Source organism: Cervus canadensis, chromosome 9 (genome assembly GCF_019320065.1).
Source record: "Cervus canadensis isolate Bull #8, Minnesota chromosome 9, ASM1932006v1, whole genome shotgun sequence".
Classification (NCBI taxonomy): domain Eukaryota; kingdom Metazoa; phylum Chordata; class Mammalia; order Artiodactyla; family Cervidae; genus Cervus; species Cervus canadensis.
In genome coordinates this window covers 9,747,266-9,763,705 of record NC_057394.1, presented here as the reverse complement: position 1 = coordinate 9,763,705, position 16,440 = coordinate 9,747,266, and the positions used below count along the sequence as shown (strand labels likewise).

The 16,440-nt window shown below is 51.3% G+C and overlaps 2 protein-coding genes across 9 annotated transcripts in view; one reads left to right on the top strand and one right to left on the bottom strand.

The window, feature by feature from the left end:
* The window catches only part of PCCA (propionyl-CoA carboxylase subunit alpha), a 346,711-nt gene extending 333,278 nt beyond the window's left edge, over positions 1-13,433 (top strand). For all 3 annotated transcript variants that reach the window (XM_043478360.1, XM_043478359.1, XM_043478362.1), the window contains 2 exons: positions 9,945-10,022; positions 13,087-13,433. In XM_043478360.1, the coding sequence (XP_043334295.1) occupies positions 9,945-10,022; positions 13,087-13,155 (147 nt within the window). In that variant the 3' untranslated portion in view covers positions 13,156-13,433. The remainder of the gene's footprint in view (positions 1-9,944; positions 10,023-13,086) is intronic.
* A 1,033-nt stretch (positions 13,434-14,466) lies between these two features.
* Positions 14,467-16,440, bottom strand: part of GGACT (gamma-glutamylamine cyclotransferase) — a 48,148-nt gene continuing 46,174 nt past the window's right edge. For all 6 annotated transcript variants that reach the window (XM_043478372.1, XM_043478376.1, XM_043478371.1 and 3 more), the window contains 2 exons: positions 15,744-15,892; positions 14,467-15,389 (listed from right to left, as the gene is read on the bottom strand). In XM_043478372.1, the coding sequence (XP_043334307.1) occupies positions 14,948-15,389; positions 15,744-15,805 (504 nt within the window). In that variant the 5' untranslated portion in view covers positions 15,806-15,892 and the 3' untranslated portion in view covers positions 14,467-14,947. The remainder of the gene's footprint in view (positions 15,390-15,743; positions 15,893-16,440) is intronic.

The window sequence follows — 16,440 nt, the reverse complement described above, 5'->3', positions numbered from 1 at the left end:
GCAGTCGGTGGGATCTCCTAGTGACTAGGCGCGTGGGCTGGTGAACAATGGGAGGGAGTCCTGCTTTGGTTGTCTTTGTTTTTCCATTTTCCTCCTTAAGCTTTTTCTGGAAGCCACAGAGGCTGTATACAGCCATCCTGAGCTCATCAGTTCTAATTGCGTGGCTTTAATTATAAAACCACATTTGCACTTAGGGGGAAAAAAAAAAGTCAGTGTTTAACTGAAATCCTTACTTTTCTAACACCTGAATCAGGACCTGAGGGGAGGGAGGAGGATGGGGCGGCTGCTCCTGCTGGGAGATGAGGGGGGTGGGGGGTGGGGATTCCTCCTCCCTAGAGGAGGGAGCCTGCGGCCTTCTTGTTTACATCAAGAGCTTCCTCCTGGCCTAGCAGCTCCAGAGACCACAAGGGTTTGGCCTTCATACTCTCCATTTCCTGGTTCATCATGGAATGTGGGAAAGCACAGCATTTTAGTAAAACGGGACAGTGTGGTATTAGGTCTTGGTTCATTCAGGGGAGCTCAGACATCGGAAACCACCACCAATAATTAAATGTGGGTATTCAAGAGTGGTCTGCCTTGAGAAGGAACTGGGGCCTCTATTTTGGGTATCTCTTTAAAGTCAGAGCACGCGGCAGGGTCTGGGGGGACCCCTGGTCACCTGACTTGTCAGTGCGCCCCTGTGTGCTCAGGCTGGTCATGGAGGGCAGATGTGTGTTTTAATTTCTCTCTCCAGCTTCCGATGCCACTTTTGGTCCTTGCAGGACTTTCTTTCATATTCTGTATCATTGTATTTTGATAAAACAGTATTTTCACTTGAGTTATTATTTGTGAAAAATGTCACAGACTGCTAAGACCTGAAGCAGATGCAGGGGGTGAGACGTTTAATTGTCTCTCTCCTAACAGCTTCTACAGTTAACTCTGCCTGGTGTAATGAGAACACAAGGAACTCTTCTTGGGCCAAAGGCACGGCCCATACCTGAGGCCACTGCAGGAAAATAATTCTTGTAGCTTTCAAGTTTTGAGGTTTAAAATTATTTTAACACTGCAGGGCACGTTGTCTTGTTCTTGGCAATAACAATAGCTGGGCCAGGGTTCCTTTCTTATCAGTAGAAAGATAATGAAATCAGTTATCTCTGCATATTTTCAAGGAAAAGAAAAAAAAGGAAAAGGACCAGGAGAACAAGGAAGGGCCTACCCGTATTCTGTGTTTCTTTGTAATGTTATTTCGTATAGTTTAAATCCCAGCTATCTGTAATTTTTATATTTAGTGTAAGTAAAACCTGACATGTCTTGGAATGGTCGGCCTGGTACCATATCGTGTCACACAGGTAATATAGGGCAAATCTGTTCGCGAAGTAAAGAGTTTTAAAAGAGCTTCAGGGCCTCAGGACAAAATGACCCAAGGTGGCCGTTTAGAGGTGGGGAGAGGACCGGCCCCCCTCTCCCCGCCACATCCCCAGCAGAGAGGCTGGGTTTTACTTTTAAGTGCTCATTTTAAGTTCACACAGCAAAAGTTGCTAATACTTTTCAGTGTCTATTACATGCTATTTAACATTAAATGTGGTAGGAAAATCAGTTTTTAAATGATTGTATAATAACCTTTTTGAATATGTTGGGAGGGAATGCTAGTTCATAAGTGATAGAATGCATATAAGCATGTAAACCAAAAAGAAACGAAGTCAGGGTGGATTGAGAACAGCTAGAATCACACATTTAATTCAGAAAACAGTTGCCAGAGTGACTTTTATATGCCTTTCCTGTGTGCCTTTTCATCTTTCTTCTGAAAATAATCTTAAAATAACTGATTTTTCATTTTGAAAAATACCTACTTTTCTATACATTTAACAATATCATAAACCAGGGGCACTTCTACAATCAAAGCTAACATTTAAAAGGTAACTTGTTTTAAGTTTTTAAACTACTGTCTTTATGATTTCTTGGACAAAAATATTAAAAATATATATTCTTTCAGAATGATGCTGAATACATTCCCCCCCCCCGCCCCAGCATTAGACTTATTACCACTGCTGAATTTGTGGTACAATTTTCATTTTGACTTAGATATCAGAAACAAACAATAAAAATGAGGCAACCCATGGGGATATTTTAATATTACATTTAAGTTAAGATTCTTTCTAGTTCTGTTTAGATTCTGCACTCATCTCAGATATGCATCAGAAATGCTCATCTAGTTTGATGGATATTAACTTATTGTGGTGTAGTCATTTCATGATATATGAACTTCGACTCATTATGCTGTATACCTTTAATTTAAACAGTAATATATGTCAGTTATACCTAAATAAAATGGGAAATTACAAAAAAAAAAAATACCCATCTAATACATCACAAACTGTGAGACATGAACCAGAAGCAGGCTGTATACCCATTTACATTTTCTTCTTTCTTAATTATTTATTATTTTGTAAGTTACTAGTTTGTTGGACCAGGTAAAATCATAGATCGGTATTAAGTACCTGTTGTTGCTTTTTCTTACCACTTGGCCTGTTCAGTATTGGTAAGACAAGAGTTTGGAGTCATTTAGTGGGGCTGAGATGAGGAAGATCCACTTTGTAATGGACCTGATCATTAGCAGAAGGGTAGTTAGCTGTTTGAGATTGCTGCTCTCATGAACAATTGTCTTGGGCAAAAAAAAGAAAAGGTATATTCTATAAAGTGCACAAGGAGAATGTAAAGTGTGGAATCAGGACTAGGAGCACCATCCAGTCAGTACTAGGAGCACCACCCAGACATCAGCCTGGTTGATCTTCCTCCGGGCACGTGCTCCTCTGGGGGCGGGGGGTGGGTGGGTGGGGACGGCCACTGCTCAGTGTCCCTAAACCACCTGTAACTGCGCTTACAGCAGATCGAAGGAAGTCTCGAAGGAACCTGGCAGGAGACCTTCCTTTTCGTCTTTGAAGCCGCCTCTGCCCGCAGGTTTCCCACAGGAGAAGGGCTGGGTGGGGGTGACTTTGTCCTCACGTGGCGCAGTATTGATAGCTACATCTCCCTGGCAGAGGACCAGGCCTGGATGTTGGATAGATGCTCCAGTTTCTGGGATTTCCAGTCTGAAATAATTGCCCTCATTCAGTTTCCACTTTGATACAGCAGTGGTTATTCAGTGTATTTGATAAGCTGCCAGTGTTTCCACCCACACCTGTTTGTATTCCAAGGCAGGTATAGCTTCATGCGTTCATTCTGGAACATTTTAAAACTTTAAATTATGAAATACTACAGACATAGAGAACATTGTAGAGTATAATAATACAAGTACTCACATGCTCTCTGCTCACCTTTACCATATTTTCCTTCAGATTTTATTTATTTAACAAAACATGGCCAATATGGGGAACTTGCCCTGTGGCCTCTGTTCTGCAGAACTCCTGCACTGCCTTCTTCAGAGGAATGACCATCCTGAATTTGGCTTTTCTATCTTCTCCAGATGACATTTATTTTTGATTGTTAATGATGAGTTTTTGTTGGTGGTAACAGTTGGGGAGTTTTTGCAGTTTTAACTTGATTTCAGTATAAAATGAAATATTTCTGTGGACTAGTCAGATATTGTAGGCATGTCCACAAGTTGGCATCTGATTTTATTTTTCAAGAGATGATCTTCTTGGGGTCACGCGATGTGTTTTGTTTTAAACGTTTTTGAAGATGACAATTCCCAACCTTAAGGAGATTCAAAATATCTTCTCTTGCCATTTTGCTAAAAATAATAGTAACAATAATAAATTTTAAAAGGTCATTATCTCACAGAGTTCTCTAATGCAGCATACTTCACATAGCTTGAGAAATTCAGAGTGATTTGTTAAAGGGACCATCAGTGACGTCAGTTTTAACTGGTTCTCTTTATGACTTAGAGGTTCTGACTCCAGTTTTAAGCTCACTTCGAGGTGGTGGGAAGTAGTAATTCTCTTCATTTTAAGGAATTTCCCAAAAAGCTGAACTCGTTTTGTACTGGCTGCCTCTGTATTCTTTCTCCAGACTCTCAGCTCCCCGCCTTGATGCCCAGCTTGCATCCAGGTCAGGACGGCAGCCTTGGGAGGGAGGGTGAGGGGGCACCTGGGGCCCCAGCAGTGCTGGGCTGGGCCAGTGCCTCTCCCCGCAGCGGCCTCCTGCGGGAGTCTCGGGTGCCCAGACCCGGTAAAGGAGGCCTCATGCTGCAGATGAGGGCTTTGGCAGTGTTTCCGGTGCCTGCCCGCTCTTTCTTTGTAATCCGAGGATGGTTCCTTGCATCACTGCTTAAACACGGCCCGGTCTTTCAGGGTCTCTTCTCCCACCCTCTTTACATGAAGATCTCGGGATGTGAACGCACGTCTCTTCTTCGGGAAATATCGGGGACATTACCCAGCCTGTCTTACCAGCTCAGAAAGAGGAAGTTGTTATAATCAGACCCTCACATTGCCTTTTAACCACATCCGAGATGCCTTTTGCTCGTAGCTGTTAACTGCGTCTGTCCTCAGATCTAAGGGCCTCAAAATGCGCTGCATTCAGGCCCCTGTGTTCCCAGCCGCACAGCCTTTAAAACCGCATTTGAAGGATTTTCACTTTTGTGGAGTCGGCAGCAGGGTTGATACTGATCCCTGCTTTCGGGTGGCCCAGCGCAGCAGAAGGGGAGACCAGGGCGGGCCTGTGAGCCCTCCGAGCCTTCTGTCTAATTTGGCAGAAAAACACAGAACGTAGGACAACAAAAGAAGGCTCCCTTTTCCATAAAAATTCTTCTCCCCCCCCACCCCCCAAAAAAGGGGGGATTTAATTTTTCAGCTGCACGCCGTGATTTGGTGCTCACTCTTGCATTGAAACAGTTGCTGTCTGAACAGGCAGGAAACACTTTTCTTTTAATTGCTGAAATCATTCGGAAGTGCTTCGTGCCCTGCTTCTATACAGCAGATGCTGTGCATTAATTGGCCTGCGTAGAAGTGACCCAGGGTTCCTTGCAGCGGGCCCAGTTTTAGGCAGAGGGCTTAAACAGCTTATTTATTATTTTGTATAATTTGGCGTACATTATGTGCTCCTGCACACGTCGTATTTCATGGTCTGCAGTTTCTAATGTCATGTGGGTTTCAAAACCTGTGTTTCTCTGGTAATGTACTAGCAGCAGGTAAGCTCAAAATACCATCCATCAGGAGCTAATTTTTTATCCAGATACTCCAATGACTGATGAACCTGTCTTTTGTATGAATGTTTAGCGCAGTAGAAAGCCATATGCCACTGGCACAGTTTCCCATGCATCCTTTAGAGATGCTAGAGAGTAGGCTTACAGTGGGTGGGGGGGAACCCTCCACGCCATTTGTGGCCTCTTTCCTCTATTTCCAGGATAACGCCTTAAAAGCAGCCCTGGTTGTGGACGACAGAAGAGGGTAGGGACCGTCTTAAAGGAAATCCGACTCCCACCATCCGTTTCTTCATCAGAAATATGACTGCACACTCTTAATAGGGAGCCTTGTTTTGTTACTCCCCGTCTGTTCAAAACAGACCTCAGCCCATTAGAAGGGCCTCCCTTGTGTGGAAAGACCACAGCTGTTACTGTAAATTTCATCCCGTCACTGTGTCACCCCCATTTTGTGGCTCTGAAGGATGAAATTGAGAAATGGAACACTGTGCAGTCATCCTTCACATCTCCAATTTTAGGCCTTTGCCATCATTTTCATGCTTTTATTCCAAATCAAATAACATTAGTGAGCTACAGCACCTTCTGATGAATGTCTGGTCCTAAGCGCAGCTTTCAAGTCTGGACTTGGGGTGGGGGGGCTTCCTTTTATGTTTGGGGGAGTTCTTTCTCCCCCGTTTCTCCTCTCTTTCTCCCGCTGCACCTTCTTGGGGCTTTCTCCATGTGTTTGCAGTTGGAACGATGCAAGTTGCCAAATGCACTGCGGCCTGAGCGGCCTGAGCGTGGTGTCCCTGAGCGTGGTGTCCCAGAGGGACACATGCTGGAGCAGGTTCTGTGCCTTTCACTCTGGGGAAGGAGTAAAGCGAACCCGGTGGAAGGATATTGGGGGCTTTAATCAGAAATAAGAAGTGGTTTAAATCATTAGCACAACAAAGCAGACTATAAGCTTGAAGATAAAAGTCTCTGGGGAAAGAGTCCTCTGAAAATAAATGGAACTTGATAGATTTCCATATCATTTATAACTTCCCTTAATTACACTTGGAAGACTTGCCAGTAAAACTGGAAAATTGGCAGCCTATATCCATTAGAGTCATTTTGCCGACCATGGCAAGCAGCTGGCTTTACTGGATTTTATTTCCCATCACTCACAATTAATCATCAGCTGGAGATGTCTGAAACTCTTCAGCCCAGAGCCGTGCCGGGTGACATTCAGGCCTCCCAAACATGCTAAAATCTGCCAAGTAAATGGGCCGAGGTTTCTCCCTGGCTTACTCATTTCGGAGCAAGGCAGGCTCCCGCCTAATGAGTGCGCTCTGATAATCGGATGCGAATGTGAACCCTGACCCCGTGTCAAAGGAGAGGACGCAATAAGCCGGATGAAAGATACGGGATTCAGACCTCCAAACTTTACACCAATTAGACAGGGAGCGGCCAAGTACATCAGGCCGAGTAGGTTTATCAAAAAGACTTGCCTGAGGCTTGTGACCATTTTGTAAGCCCGACGTTGGAGACGTCCTGTCACAATCACTAAGTCTGTTATCAGATGATCCACTGGCGTGTCGGGGAAGTGTGCGCCCGCAAACCCCGCGGCGGCCCCGGCCCCGCGTGCGCGCTGTCGAGTGGAGACCCGGCCGTCGAGCACCCTCTTGGCTCAGCCAGCTCGCGCCCCAGCTTTCCGAGCACGCGGGGGAGATGTGGGCGGTGTTCTGCTGCTCCTGGAGCTCGGGGAGGGGAGGGGAAAGGCACCCCTGAACAAGGAGGCTTCCAGATTGTTGAGGCGAGAGGCCTGTGCCCCGCCTCCCGGTGACTTGGCGCTGGAGCCCGTGGGCCCGCAGGTCGGGGGAGCGGCCACCATTCCGGCCCCATCTGTGTCCTCTGACGTCCGGCCTGTGCCGTGTTCGCTTTCCTGCCTCACCTTGGTGAGGGATGAAATAGCTTGAATTTAGGTCAGGTTCACGTGCGTGTACATGGTTGCATGCCGTGTGTGCGTGCGTGCAGAACACGATTCTGCTGACCGCAACGCGTCTCACTGTTTGGTGGAGCATCAGGGAACAACTTACGCCAGAGTTTTTTCCTCTTTTAGGGACCAAGGAGCAAAAAGCAAACCGCAGAGCAGATTGCTGTGAGTGAATGACTGAGCGCATAAGACATGAGTTAAAGTTCCAGCAGATGACACAAGGCGAGGCCAGCAGAGGTGGGGGAAGGAGGAGGGAGCGCAGACAGGATGAGAAGGAAGAGGGGGCCTGGAGGGCCCCGAGGCAGGGCGGCGCGGTGGCTCAGGCCGCGGGGCAGCACCCCCATCGGCAGGCACGTTCTCTGAAGCCCTTCTAATCAGCTCTTCCGGGCATCCTTGTCAGTTTGGCCTCCGCCCCCTGGGTGACCGCTGGAAATCTCCCAGGTTCATTGGTTTCTTTTTCATAGTTGATCGAGAGACACAACCTGGGAGAAGGTGATTCTCGCTGGGGGACCTGCCCAGCTCTCCCGAGCATCTCTGCTGGATCAGAGGTTGTGTTTTCCTGGTGGGCGATTGGGGACCCACCCCTTGCAGCTGCCTGTACGCCCCCTCCTGGGCTGCTGGCACACACAGCCGCTGGGGCCGGCAGGTGATTGAAGCCCCAGAAGCTTCTCAGCTGTCTCCACTGCCCCCAGGCTCCAAGGCCCTGCTTACACCTCCAGCGTAGCCGGCTCGAGCCTGGACTGGGGCTGTGGCCGGTCCCCCCGCCCTTCTAGGCGTTTCTTTTGGGCCTCGCCGTCGGCTGTCTGGTCTCCGCCCCCTGGGCGACCAACGGAAATCTCCCGGCTTCCTTCGTTTCTTTTTCAGTCGCATTAACTGCGGGTTCACTTTCTGGAAGATCCCGTGGAGCATTGGTGAGGGGCTCTGTCTAGCCGGCAGTGCCAAGCAGCTGCCGGAGGGGCACCCTGGTGCCCGCCCCAGAGATGCCCGCGGGGCCAAGGACAGAGAGGCGGGCTCTGGGCACTCAGACACCAGCCAAGGAAGCCCAGCTGGGCGAGGGTGCCAGGCGAGTGTGCGTGGCTCCCCACGGGGTGGGGGGCGACGGGGGGGGTCTGTTCCCTCTGTGAGGAAGGAGCTCCCAGAGCCCAGAGGCGGAGAACCCATCACTATTTTTTGGACGGAATTTCCATTGCTGAATTTCAGATTCACTTTCCAGAAAGTTCCGCGGGCCCTGAGGCCGGAACACGCGTCCTGGGTGGGAACGCCGCCATGTGCGGCCAGCCTTGGCCCCTCGGCCTCTGAGAGCCTTGGTCTGGGCCCCCTGGGGTGTGTGAGCGGGGACCCTCCCATCTCGCCGGGTCCCTCCTGCCTCTGAAAAGAGAGAAGAAGGCTCTGAGATGCCGCCGCCTTGCGGGCTGGCCGTTCTGACGCCCCCCACGTGGTGGAGATGAACCCCGCAGCTGCCCTCGGCTCTCTGTAAGGCAGGCGCTGGTGGTTCATGGAGGGCCGCGGGCGCTGCGTGTCCGCCCAGCTCTCCAGCTTCCGTGCCAGCCGCCAAGCTTGGCATCCCCTCTCCTCCCACATTCCTGTGCCAGGGCAGCAGAGAGGACGCACCAGCTCAGGCGGTCCTGGTGCCAGGGAGACAGCCGGTGCGGCGCGGGGGACCGCGGGAGCTCGGAGATTGTCGGGCGACTTCGGGGAAGGAACATTCTCGGGCACTTCTGCCACGCGGGATGGGCACCGGCGTCCAGCAGCCCCAGGCCAGGGGGCCCACCAGCGCCCCAGAGAGCCGGGTGCCCCGGAGGTTTAGCTCTCCCATTTCCAAGGCGGCCGGGCTCTTTCCACAGAGAGGAGAAAGATGCAGCGCAGCTCCTGGTGCTGTCCCGTCAAGGGCAGAGAAAGGAGAAGGCCCAGAAGGGCCTTTATCCACCCCGACGTCTGGGTGGGAGTCCCAGGTTGAGCCCCAGGGGTTTATGTGGCAGCCCTGCCTGAATTTCCCCCCTGCTGGCTGGCGAACAGCAACCATTGCCCCTTGCAAGGAGGGGCCGGGCGCTCGGGGTCCCTCCCTGGAGGAGTGCTCCCTCCCGGGGGCCACCCGGTGATCTTACAAAGGCTGGGACGGTGTCCCTGTGACCTGCTCGGCTCTTGTTCCCAGCTCCCCAGGGCTCTAGACAGAAAGGCCGTGTTTGATAGCAGCTTTACCAGGATGAAGTTCACACACGAAACAATCACCCCCGTAAGGCATGCACCTCAGTGGTTTCGTCTCTTCACACAATTGTGTGGCCATCACCACAGTCAGCCTTAGAACATTTCATCTCCCCCAGAGGAACCCTGCACCCATCCGCATGTACTCCCCTTCCTGCCACTGCAAACCACAGGTCTTTCTGTCTGTAGAGATGTGCTCATTCTGGACGTTTCGATTAAGCGGAAGACATTCTGCTTCTGCCACATCTCTTTGGCAGAAGTTGATTCAGAGGTTCCCCGGGGAAGGCCCCACCAGCAGCACCCAAAACCTCCAGTTGTCAAGGATGGTTTTCAGATGATGACTTAACAAGGGAACGGCCTTTGTCTGTGGTCCCCCAAAGATGTGCTTGGAATATAAAGTATTAGAGACTTTTTTTTGTTTGTTTTTTTGGCCGCATGGCTTGTGGGATCTTAGTTCCCCGACCAGGGATGGAACCCAGGGCCCTTGGCAGTGAGAGCGCAGAGTCATAACCCCTGGACCACCAGGGGATTCCCAAGTACTAAGAGACTCTTGGTGCCCTTTAGATTGTATTTCAGAGCTTTGAGGAAGACTCTCAATGGCCTCCCTCTTGAACATTGTTGGGAAATTCGAATGCTTTGAACACGCCTGTCCACTCTTTGTGCGTTTTCCAGGTAGCAGAAGGTCAGGAAATCTGTGTGATTGAAGCCATGAAGATGCAGAACAGTATGACGGCCGGGAAGACTGGCAAGGTACGTCCCCAAGGGCCCGCCAGCCCAGGCGGCTGTGACGGCAAGCGGAGCCTCCACCTTGGAGTCCTAGATGTCGGGCCCTGGAGAGTCTGTGTGACGTCTGGGGTGCGGGAGGGGGTGGTTGAAGAACAATTGTTCTTCACCTTAATGTCTTTCAAATTAAGGGGTCTTTAATTTTTAATGTTTACATCTGTCTTAGAGGCAGTGAGTTATCTGAGACGTAGGTGACCCAGCAGGAAATGGTTTTTAGAGATTGCAGAAATTAATGCAACTCTTCAAGATAATTTCTCCACAAAGAGAACAATTCAATTTTAGATCAAGAGGAGCTGAAAGGCCCACATACACATGTGGGACTTCACGATTCAGGGAGGTGGGAAAGAAAAAGAGAGAGATGTATTACTGAGATTTGTTAAGAGTAAAACTTCTTAAATGTACTTTCTGTCGAAGAAAATAGAAAAGTCCTTTTAAGGAGTAACTTCATCATTCTTCCTGCGACTTGAAAGGCACCATTTGTAGCAGAATGATCCTTTTCTGAAGGGTGTTTTGCTTTGGACGTACCGCACAGCGGAGCGAGGCATGGGTCGTGTGTGGGGACAGCAGTGTAGACTGGCCATGTTCTGCGCTGTGGTCACTCCCGGGAAGGGCACTGGAGCCTTGGGGATGGTGGGTGTCCTGGCAGAGAGGTACTGTCGGCTGCCCGTGGAGTTGGCATCAGACATGGCCTCCGTCCGCCTCCCGCAGAGCAAATGAAACCCATGTTCAGGGACCAGGCCCAAGGGGACGCCCAGTCCCGCCCCAGCCGGGAGGACGGAGGCCCGGTGTTGGGCCCAGCTAGAGGGGGCCTCAGACGACTGCTCCCAGTCTCCTCCCAGTTTGGGGCGAAGAGCCTGGTGAGATCTGGGCTCCAGGGGAATTCTTCTTGCCATACCCGATTCCTTTCTAAGAAGTGAACAAGAACGTGTTGGTTTCTGCTCCTGTAAAAATTGTTTTATGCATTCCTCGGGATTGGTTGACATGCACGCTGCATTGTTGTCAGGAGATTTCCCTTCATGATGAGAGCCTGGCCTCATTTGGGGGATCCAGAATGTGTGTCAGATGCACGCCAAGGGCCAGTGTGCCAGGCTGGGGATCTGATCCTAAAACGAACGCGGCCACAGCTCCCTGAGGGAGCCAGGAGCCCGCTGGTGCGCATGGTTGCTGTCTCCAGGGCCCGGGTCTCTCCGGGCCTCCCCGCCGCGCTCAGGTGCTGAGGGGCTCTAGGTGAGCCTGCGCGTTGGCCCGCCCCCCAGGGCGGAGCAGCGGCCCTGCCTGGGGCTGGCGGTTCTTGCTCTGAGAGGCCAGTTTTCCTCCCGGGGCCCGGGTAACAGTGGAAGCAGGCCCTCTACTCTGGAGTCACAGCGTTGTGACAGACACAGCCTGTCAAAACACCAGAGACTCCAGACCTTAAAAAGCAGCCAGTTCAGTTCAGTCGCTCAGTCGTGTCCAACTGTCTGCGACCCCGTGGACTGCAACACACCAGGCCTCCCTGTCCATCACCAACTCCCGGAGCTTACTCAAACCCATGTCCATTGAGTCGGTGATGCCATCCAACCATCTCATCCTCTGTTGTCCCCTTCTCCTGCCCTCAATCTTTCCCAGCATCAGGGTCTTTTCAAATGAGTCAGCTCTTTGCATCAGGTAGCCAAAATATTGGAGTTTCAGTTTCAGCATCAGTCCTTCCAACGAACACCGAGGACTGATCTCCTTTAGGATGGACTGGTTGGATCTCCTTGCAGTCCAAGGGACTTTCAAGAGTCTTCTCCAACACCACAGTTCAGAAGTATCCATTCTTCTGTGTTCAGTCCAACTCTCACATCCATACATGACCACTGGAAAAACCATAGCCTTGACTAGACGGACTTTTGTTGGCAAAGTAATGTCTCTGCTTTTCAATATGCTGTCTAGGTTGGTCATAGTTTTTCTTCCAAGGAGCAAGTGTCTTTTAATTTCATGGCTGCAGTCATGATCTGCAGTGATTTTGGAGCCCAAGAAAATAAAGTATGTCACTGTTTCCATTGTTTCCCCATCTATTTGCCATGAAGTGATGGGACCAGATGCCATGATCTTAGTTTTCTGAATGTTGAGCTTTAAGCCAGCTTTTTCACTCTCCTCTTTCACTTTTATCAAGAGGCTCTTTAGTTCTTCACTTTCTGCCAGAAGGGTGGTGTCATCTGCGTATCTAAGGTTGAAAAAAAGCAGCCACCTCACTGCAAACAGCCCCGTGGAACGAGGCCTTCCAAGTGTCGCTGCGTCGGCTCTCTTCTTCCCGAGAGGCCCAGGCTGGAGCTCGGAATGCAGGCCACTCTCGCCACGGCAGGCCAGGGTTCCCAACCCCACAGCTCTGGCCCTTTTGCCGCTTGCCCAGACAGCCTGTCACTTCTAACCTCATGCCTACTTCTAACCTAATTCATCCTCACGCCCAGGCTAGAACCGCCAAGTGGGCTGTCTCTAGTTTTAACTGAACACAAATCTGGGAAAGCAAAAGCTGACAAATCAGGAGAAATCAGGGCACGGAGGTGACGTTGTGGGAGCCACGGGGTTCGACCCGCGTTTTGAGAACTTCATTTCTCTTCACAGGACGCTTCGGATCAGGCCGGGGTGCTTCTGCTGTTGATTAATACCTGTTCTGACTCACGGATAATTGTGCATGGGGTTTGGATTTGGTTTTGTTTTTTTTCCTACCATTAACCCTGAGGGAGCATTTCTTCACCGGAACCTGTGAGAGAAAGGAGGCGGGGGTGGAGACTCACCCAGCATCGTCCCCACCGGCCTTGGCCCCGGGGTGCCCGGTGCAGAGGACCGCAGCACCGCGGGGAGCAGCGGCGTCTAGGAGCCGCGAGGGCTGCAGCCACCCGAGGACGCCCTCAGCCAGGTCCCCTGGACGGGCGCCCGCCGCCCGCCTTGTGCCTCTGCTCTAGCGCCTGCCCGGCTGCGCCTTCACTTCCAGAGCCAGACAAGACTGCTTCCTCCTGGTCTGCTTAGTAATTCTTACTCTCCCCTCTTCTTGTTCTTTTTTAAATTTAAGGTGAAATCGGTACATTGTAAAGCTGGAGACACAGTTGGAGAAGGAGACCTGCTCGTGGAACTGGAATGAAGTATTTATAGCCTTTCAGTCATCACCCAATTTAATTAGCCATTTGTATTATTATTCTTTCACACTCAATTTATTCAGGCGTTCGGCAGGAACACCCCTGTGCGGCAGATTTTACATGGTCATATTTACTCCACATATAGTCAAAACCAACGTTCTGCCAAAAAAATCACCAATGGAAATTTTTTATTGATATAAATACTTGTACATATGATTTGTACTTCTGCTGTGAGATTTCCTAGTGTCCAAATGAAATCAATAAAACTGAGCATTTGTCTAAATATTAGTTTGCCCTTTTTTTGCATGAAGACAATGTACATAAGAGGCTACGGGCTGTGCCAATAGGCTTTAAAATACCGGCATTTCATCGGGATGCTTTTAAAAAATGTATATAAATCCCAGTTCTTTGCCTTCGGTTTCATTAAATGAGCATTTGCCACCTTGTAATCTCATTACCTGCTTCATCCTGCTTGAGGCCCTGAGGCCCGCTCGTGGTTGGCTAGTCATGATCTCCAGAAGCTGGAACAGCACTGATGGTGGTCTGACAGTGAGTGTGGGTCCCCTGAGCCCGCGGGGGAGACTCCCATCCCTCCCAGGGCACCAGTGCGGGCACCAGTCAGGGTTCCCAGGCCCCAGTGGTGGTGGGAGGGCTGAAGAGCCCCACAGCGGATTCCCATCCTCGCCTTTTTGTGTTTCTGGGAAGCGAGTTTCCAATTACGAAAAGAAGGGCTAAGTATAACAGTGGAGCTTCTGGAGCAGATGCAGTCCAGTCATCTCAGTCTGCTGCTAAGTCGACGTGGGAGCGCGCGCTCCTGACGGAGAACGAGGTTCCCCGGGACCAGCCGCGTCGTCGTCTGGGTCTGGAATCCTCAGGATGCACTTTCTACTCGGTGGTGAGTGAGCAGAGGCGGAGTCGTGCGCGGCCTTGAGGCCCCCCTGACAGAGTATCAGATGGAGGTGGGTAGTAATTGGTACTTCGTGCGTGCTAAAATTATTTTAAGTGCTGTTTGTGTTTGGAAGCAAAGCTTTTTGTCAGGCCTGAAGAACAAATTACTACTACGTTGGTTCTCTGAAAAGCTCGTCCCCCGCGGCAGCTCCCTCGTGGGGCAGGGCTCCCCTGAGCCTGTCTGAAATCGGGGTGTTCAGCTGCTCTGCCACCGCACAGACTCAGAAAGAGGGCTGACAGTAGCACCAATATTTGTATATTCAATTTCTCAAAGTGATATATCTTTAATCATCTCTACATAAGCTTGATCTAAAAAATTATGAAGAATGATGTCATATATATTCAAAAGAACTCTAAAATACAGCATGTGTTTCTTGAGGTTATTTTATTACATTGATATGTCTAAAATCAGCTTTAAAAGTTTTTCTTTTCTCAGTGCTACAGGTCAGAATCAATACAGTGGGGCTGTTAAAATCTAGCTGTCACACACAGACTTGATATTCATTTTAAATGTTATCTTCAGATTAAAGCAAAGCAAAAAAAAAAAAAAAAAAACCCAGCATAATCAGAAAAGCATGATAGGATGAGTTTTCAAATGTCATTTGGGGAATTAAAGTCCTGAGTTTTTCTAAAGCAGCATAGAGACAGATTTCAGGAAACAGTCTTGCTATCAGTACCTCCAAATTATTTGGGAAATCGGCTGCCACTGAAAAAGAGGTGTTCTCCCCTGCCCACCCCTGACAGATCGAGTATTTGTTTCAAGTACCGGTTTCCAGGGGTGTTTTCGCGCCCTCGTTTAGCGAGCGCGGCCTCTCGGGGCTGGTCCCCGGCCTCCCTCGCCCGCGGGGCTCATCTGTTTTCCCGCGGGTGGTAGCGGAGCCCGTGCTTCCCCTGCGAGTCGTAGTCGTCGAGGTACGGTAGGTGGACCCACTCAGGTGGGTAGGTGGCCGTGGTGTAGACGAAGCACTCCAGGGGCGCGCGCGCGCCCTCCAGGGCCACGTGCAGGCGGGTGCGCTGGTACATGTCGGGGCAGTCCTCGAACTCGTCCAGGAAGCGCAGCATCCGCTCGTCCACTTCGTAGACCTCGCCGGCCACGAGGTGCCCGCGGCCCGGCAGGTTCAGCAGCCGCGGGATGTTGTGCTCGCCCGCGATCACCAGCGGGTAGGGCTCCAGCGTGCGGGCCCGGCCCCGGAAGGCCGCGCGCCCGTGGGCGCCGTCCAGCAGGACCCGGTGGTTGGGCTGGCCCGTCTTCAGCGTCCCGTACACGAACACGGGGGCCAGGCAGCCGGAGCTGCGGGCAGAGAGGACGGTGGACAGGTCACGGGGGGGCGCGGCCGGCTCGCTCCCCAGCGGCCGCCCTTCACGGACGGGGTCCCGGGGGAGGGGCCGGCTCTGAGACCAGACTTTCGAGGAGACAGTCTGTTAGGGGCTTGGGCCCCGCAGGGCTGCTGTTTCATGGAGAAGTTAGTTTTCAATAAAAGGACTTGAAACAAGTATTACAGAAAAACAAGTAATAATAAGCAGACAGAAATATATACACACGTATAGACGTAGCTATGTATGTGTGTGCTGTGCTTATTAGCACGCTCATACCACATACATCTGCAGAGGTGTATTTGTGTGTGCACCTGTATATAATAATCACCTGTTGTCGGTGCCACAGGGAGCTCCGGTTTCAGCGCTCCATTTACACTCTGGCCCTGGCATGACCTTCACCGCACCGCTGTGTTCCTTCCTTCTTCCGGGTCCCCGAGGTTAAGGATGCCAGCCTGGGACTCAGCACGGCGGCCTCGGCTGCAACGAGAAGGTAAGTGTTTACCCCCTCCTGGGTCTGGGCCCAGACTCCATTACATAATAGACCGAAAGTGATCGGTGCAAGGGACTCACGCAGAAACAGAAAGGGAAGTTCGGAGGCCAGGCCCCTCCTCTGAGACTGGCATCCCGCTGCCCCGCTCGCCCCCAACGCGCCAAACACTGAGAGACACCAGCCACGTGGCTGGGTGGCCTTCAGGGAAGTCACACGCGCAGGACGGGGCTTTCTTCCCAGCAAACCAGAGCCGGTCTGGGGGGCCGGGCCTCGCCCCGTCTCTTCAGGGTGTCTGCGGCGGATGGGCAGAGCCCCGGCGAACACGGCTGCCCACTCGTGCCCGCCCGTCCTCCCCGCTGCCTCAGCATCAGCCGCCCGCCTGGCGCAGGGCTGAGATCTGACAGGGCTGAGCTCCAAATGGTGCGGGGAGGCCAGGCCGGCGTCGGGGGGCAGCCGGGGCGGCTGCACGGGTTTGAAAGTCAGGGTGTGAGTGAGAACCTGGACTCGGGGTACAGGGAGAGGGGGCAGCATAGGC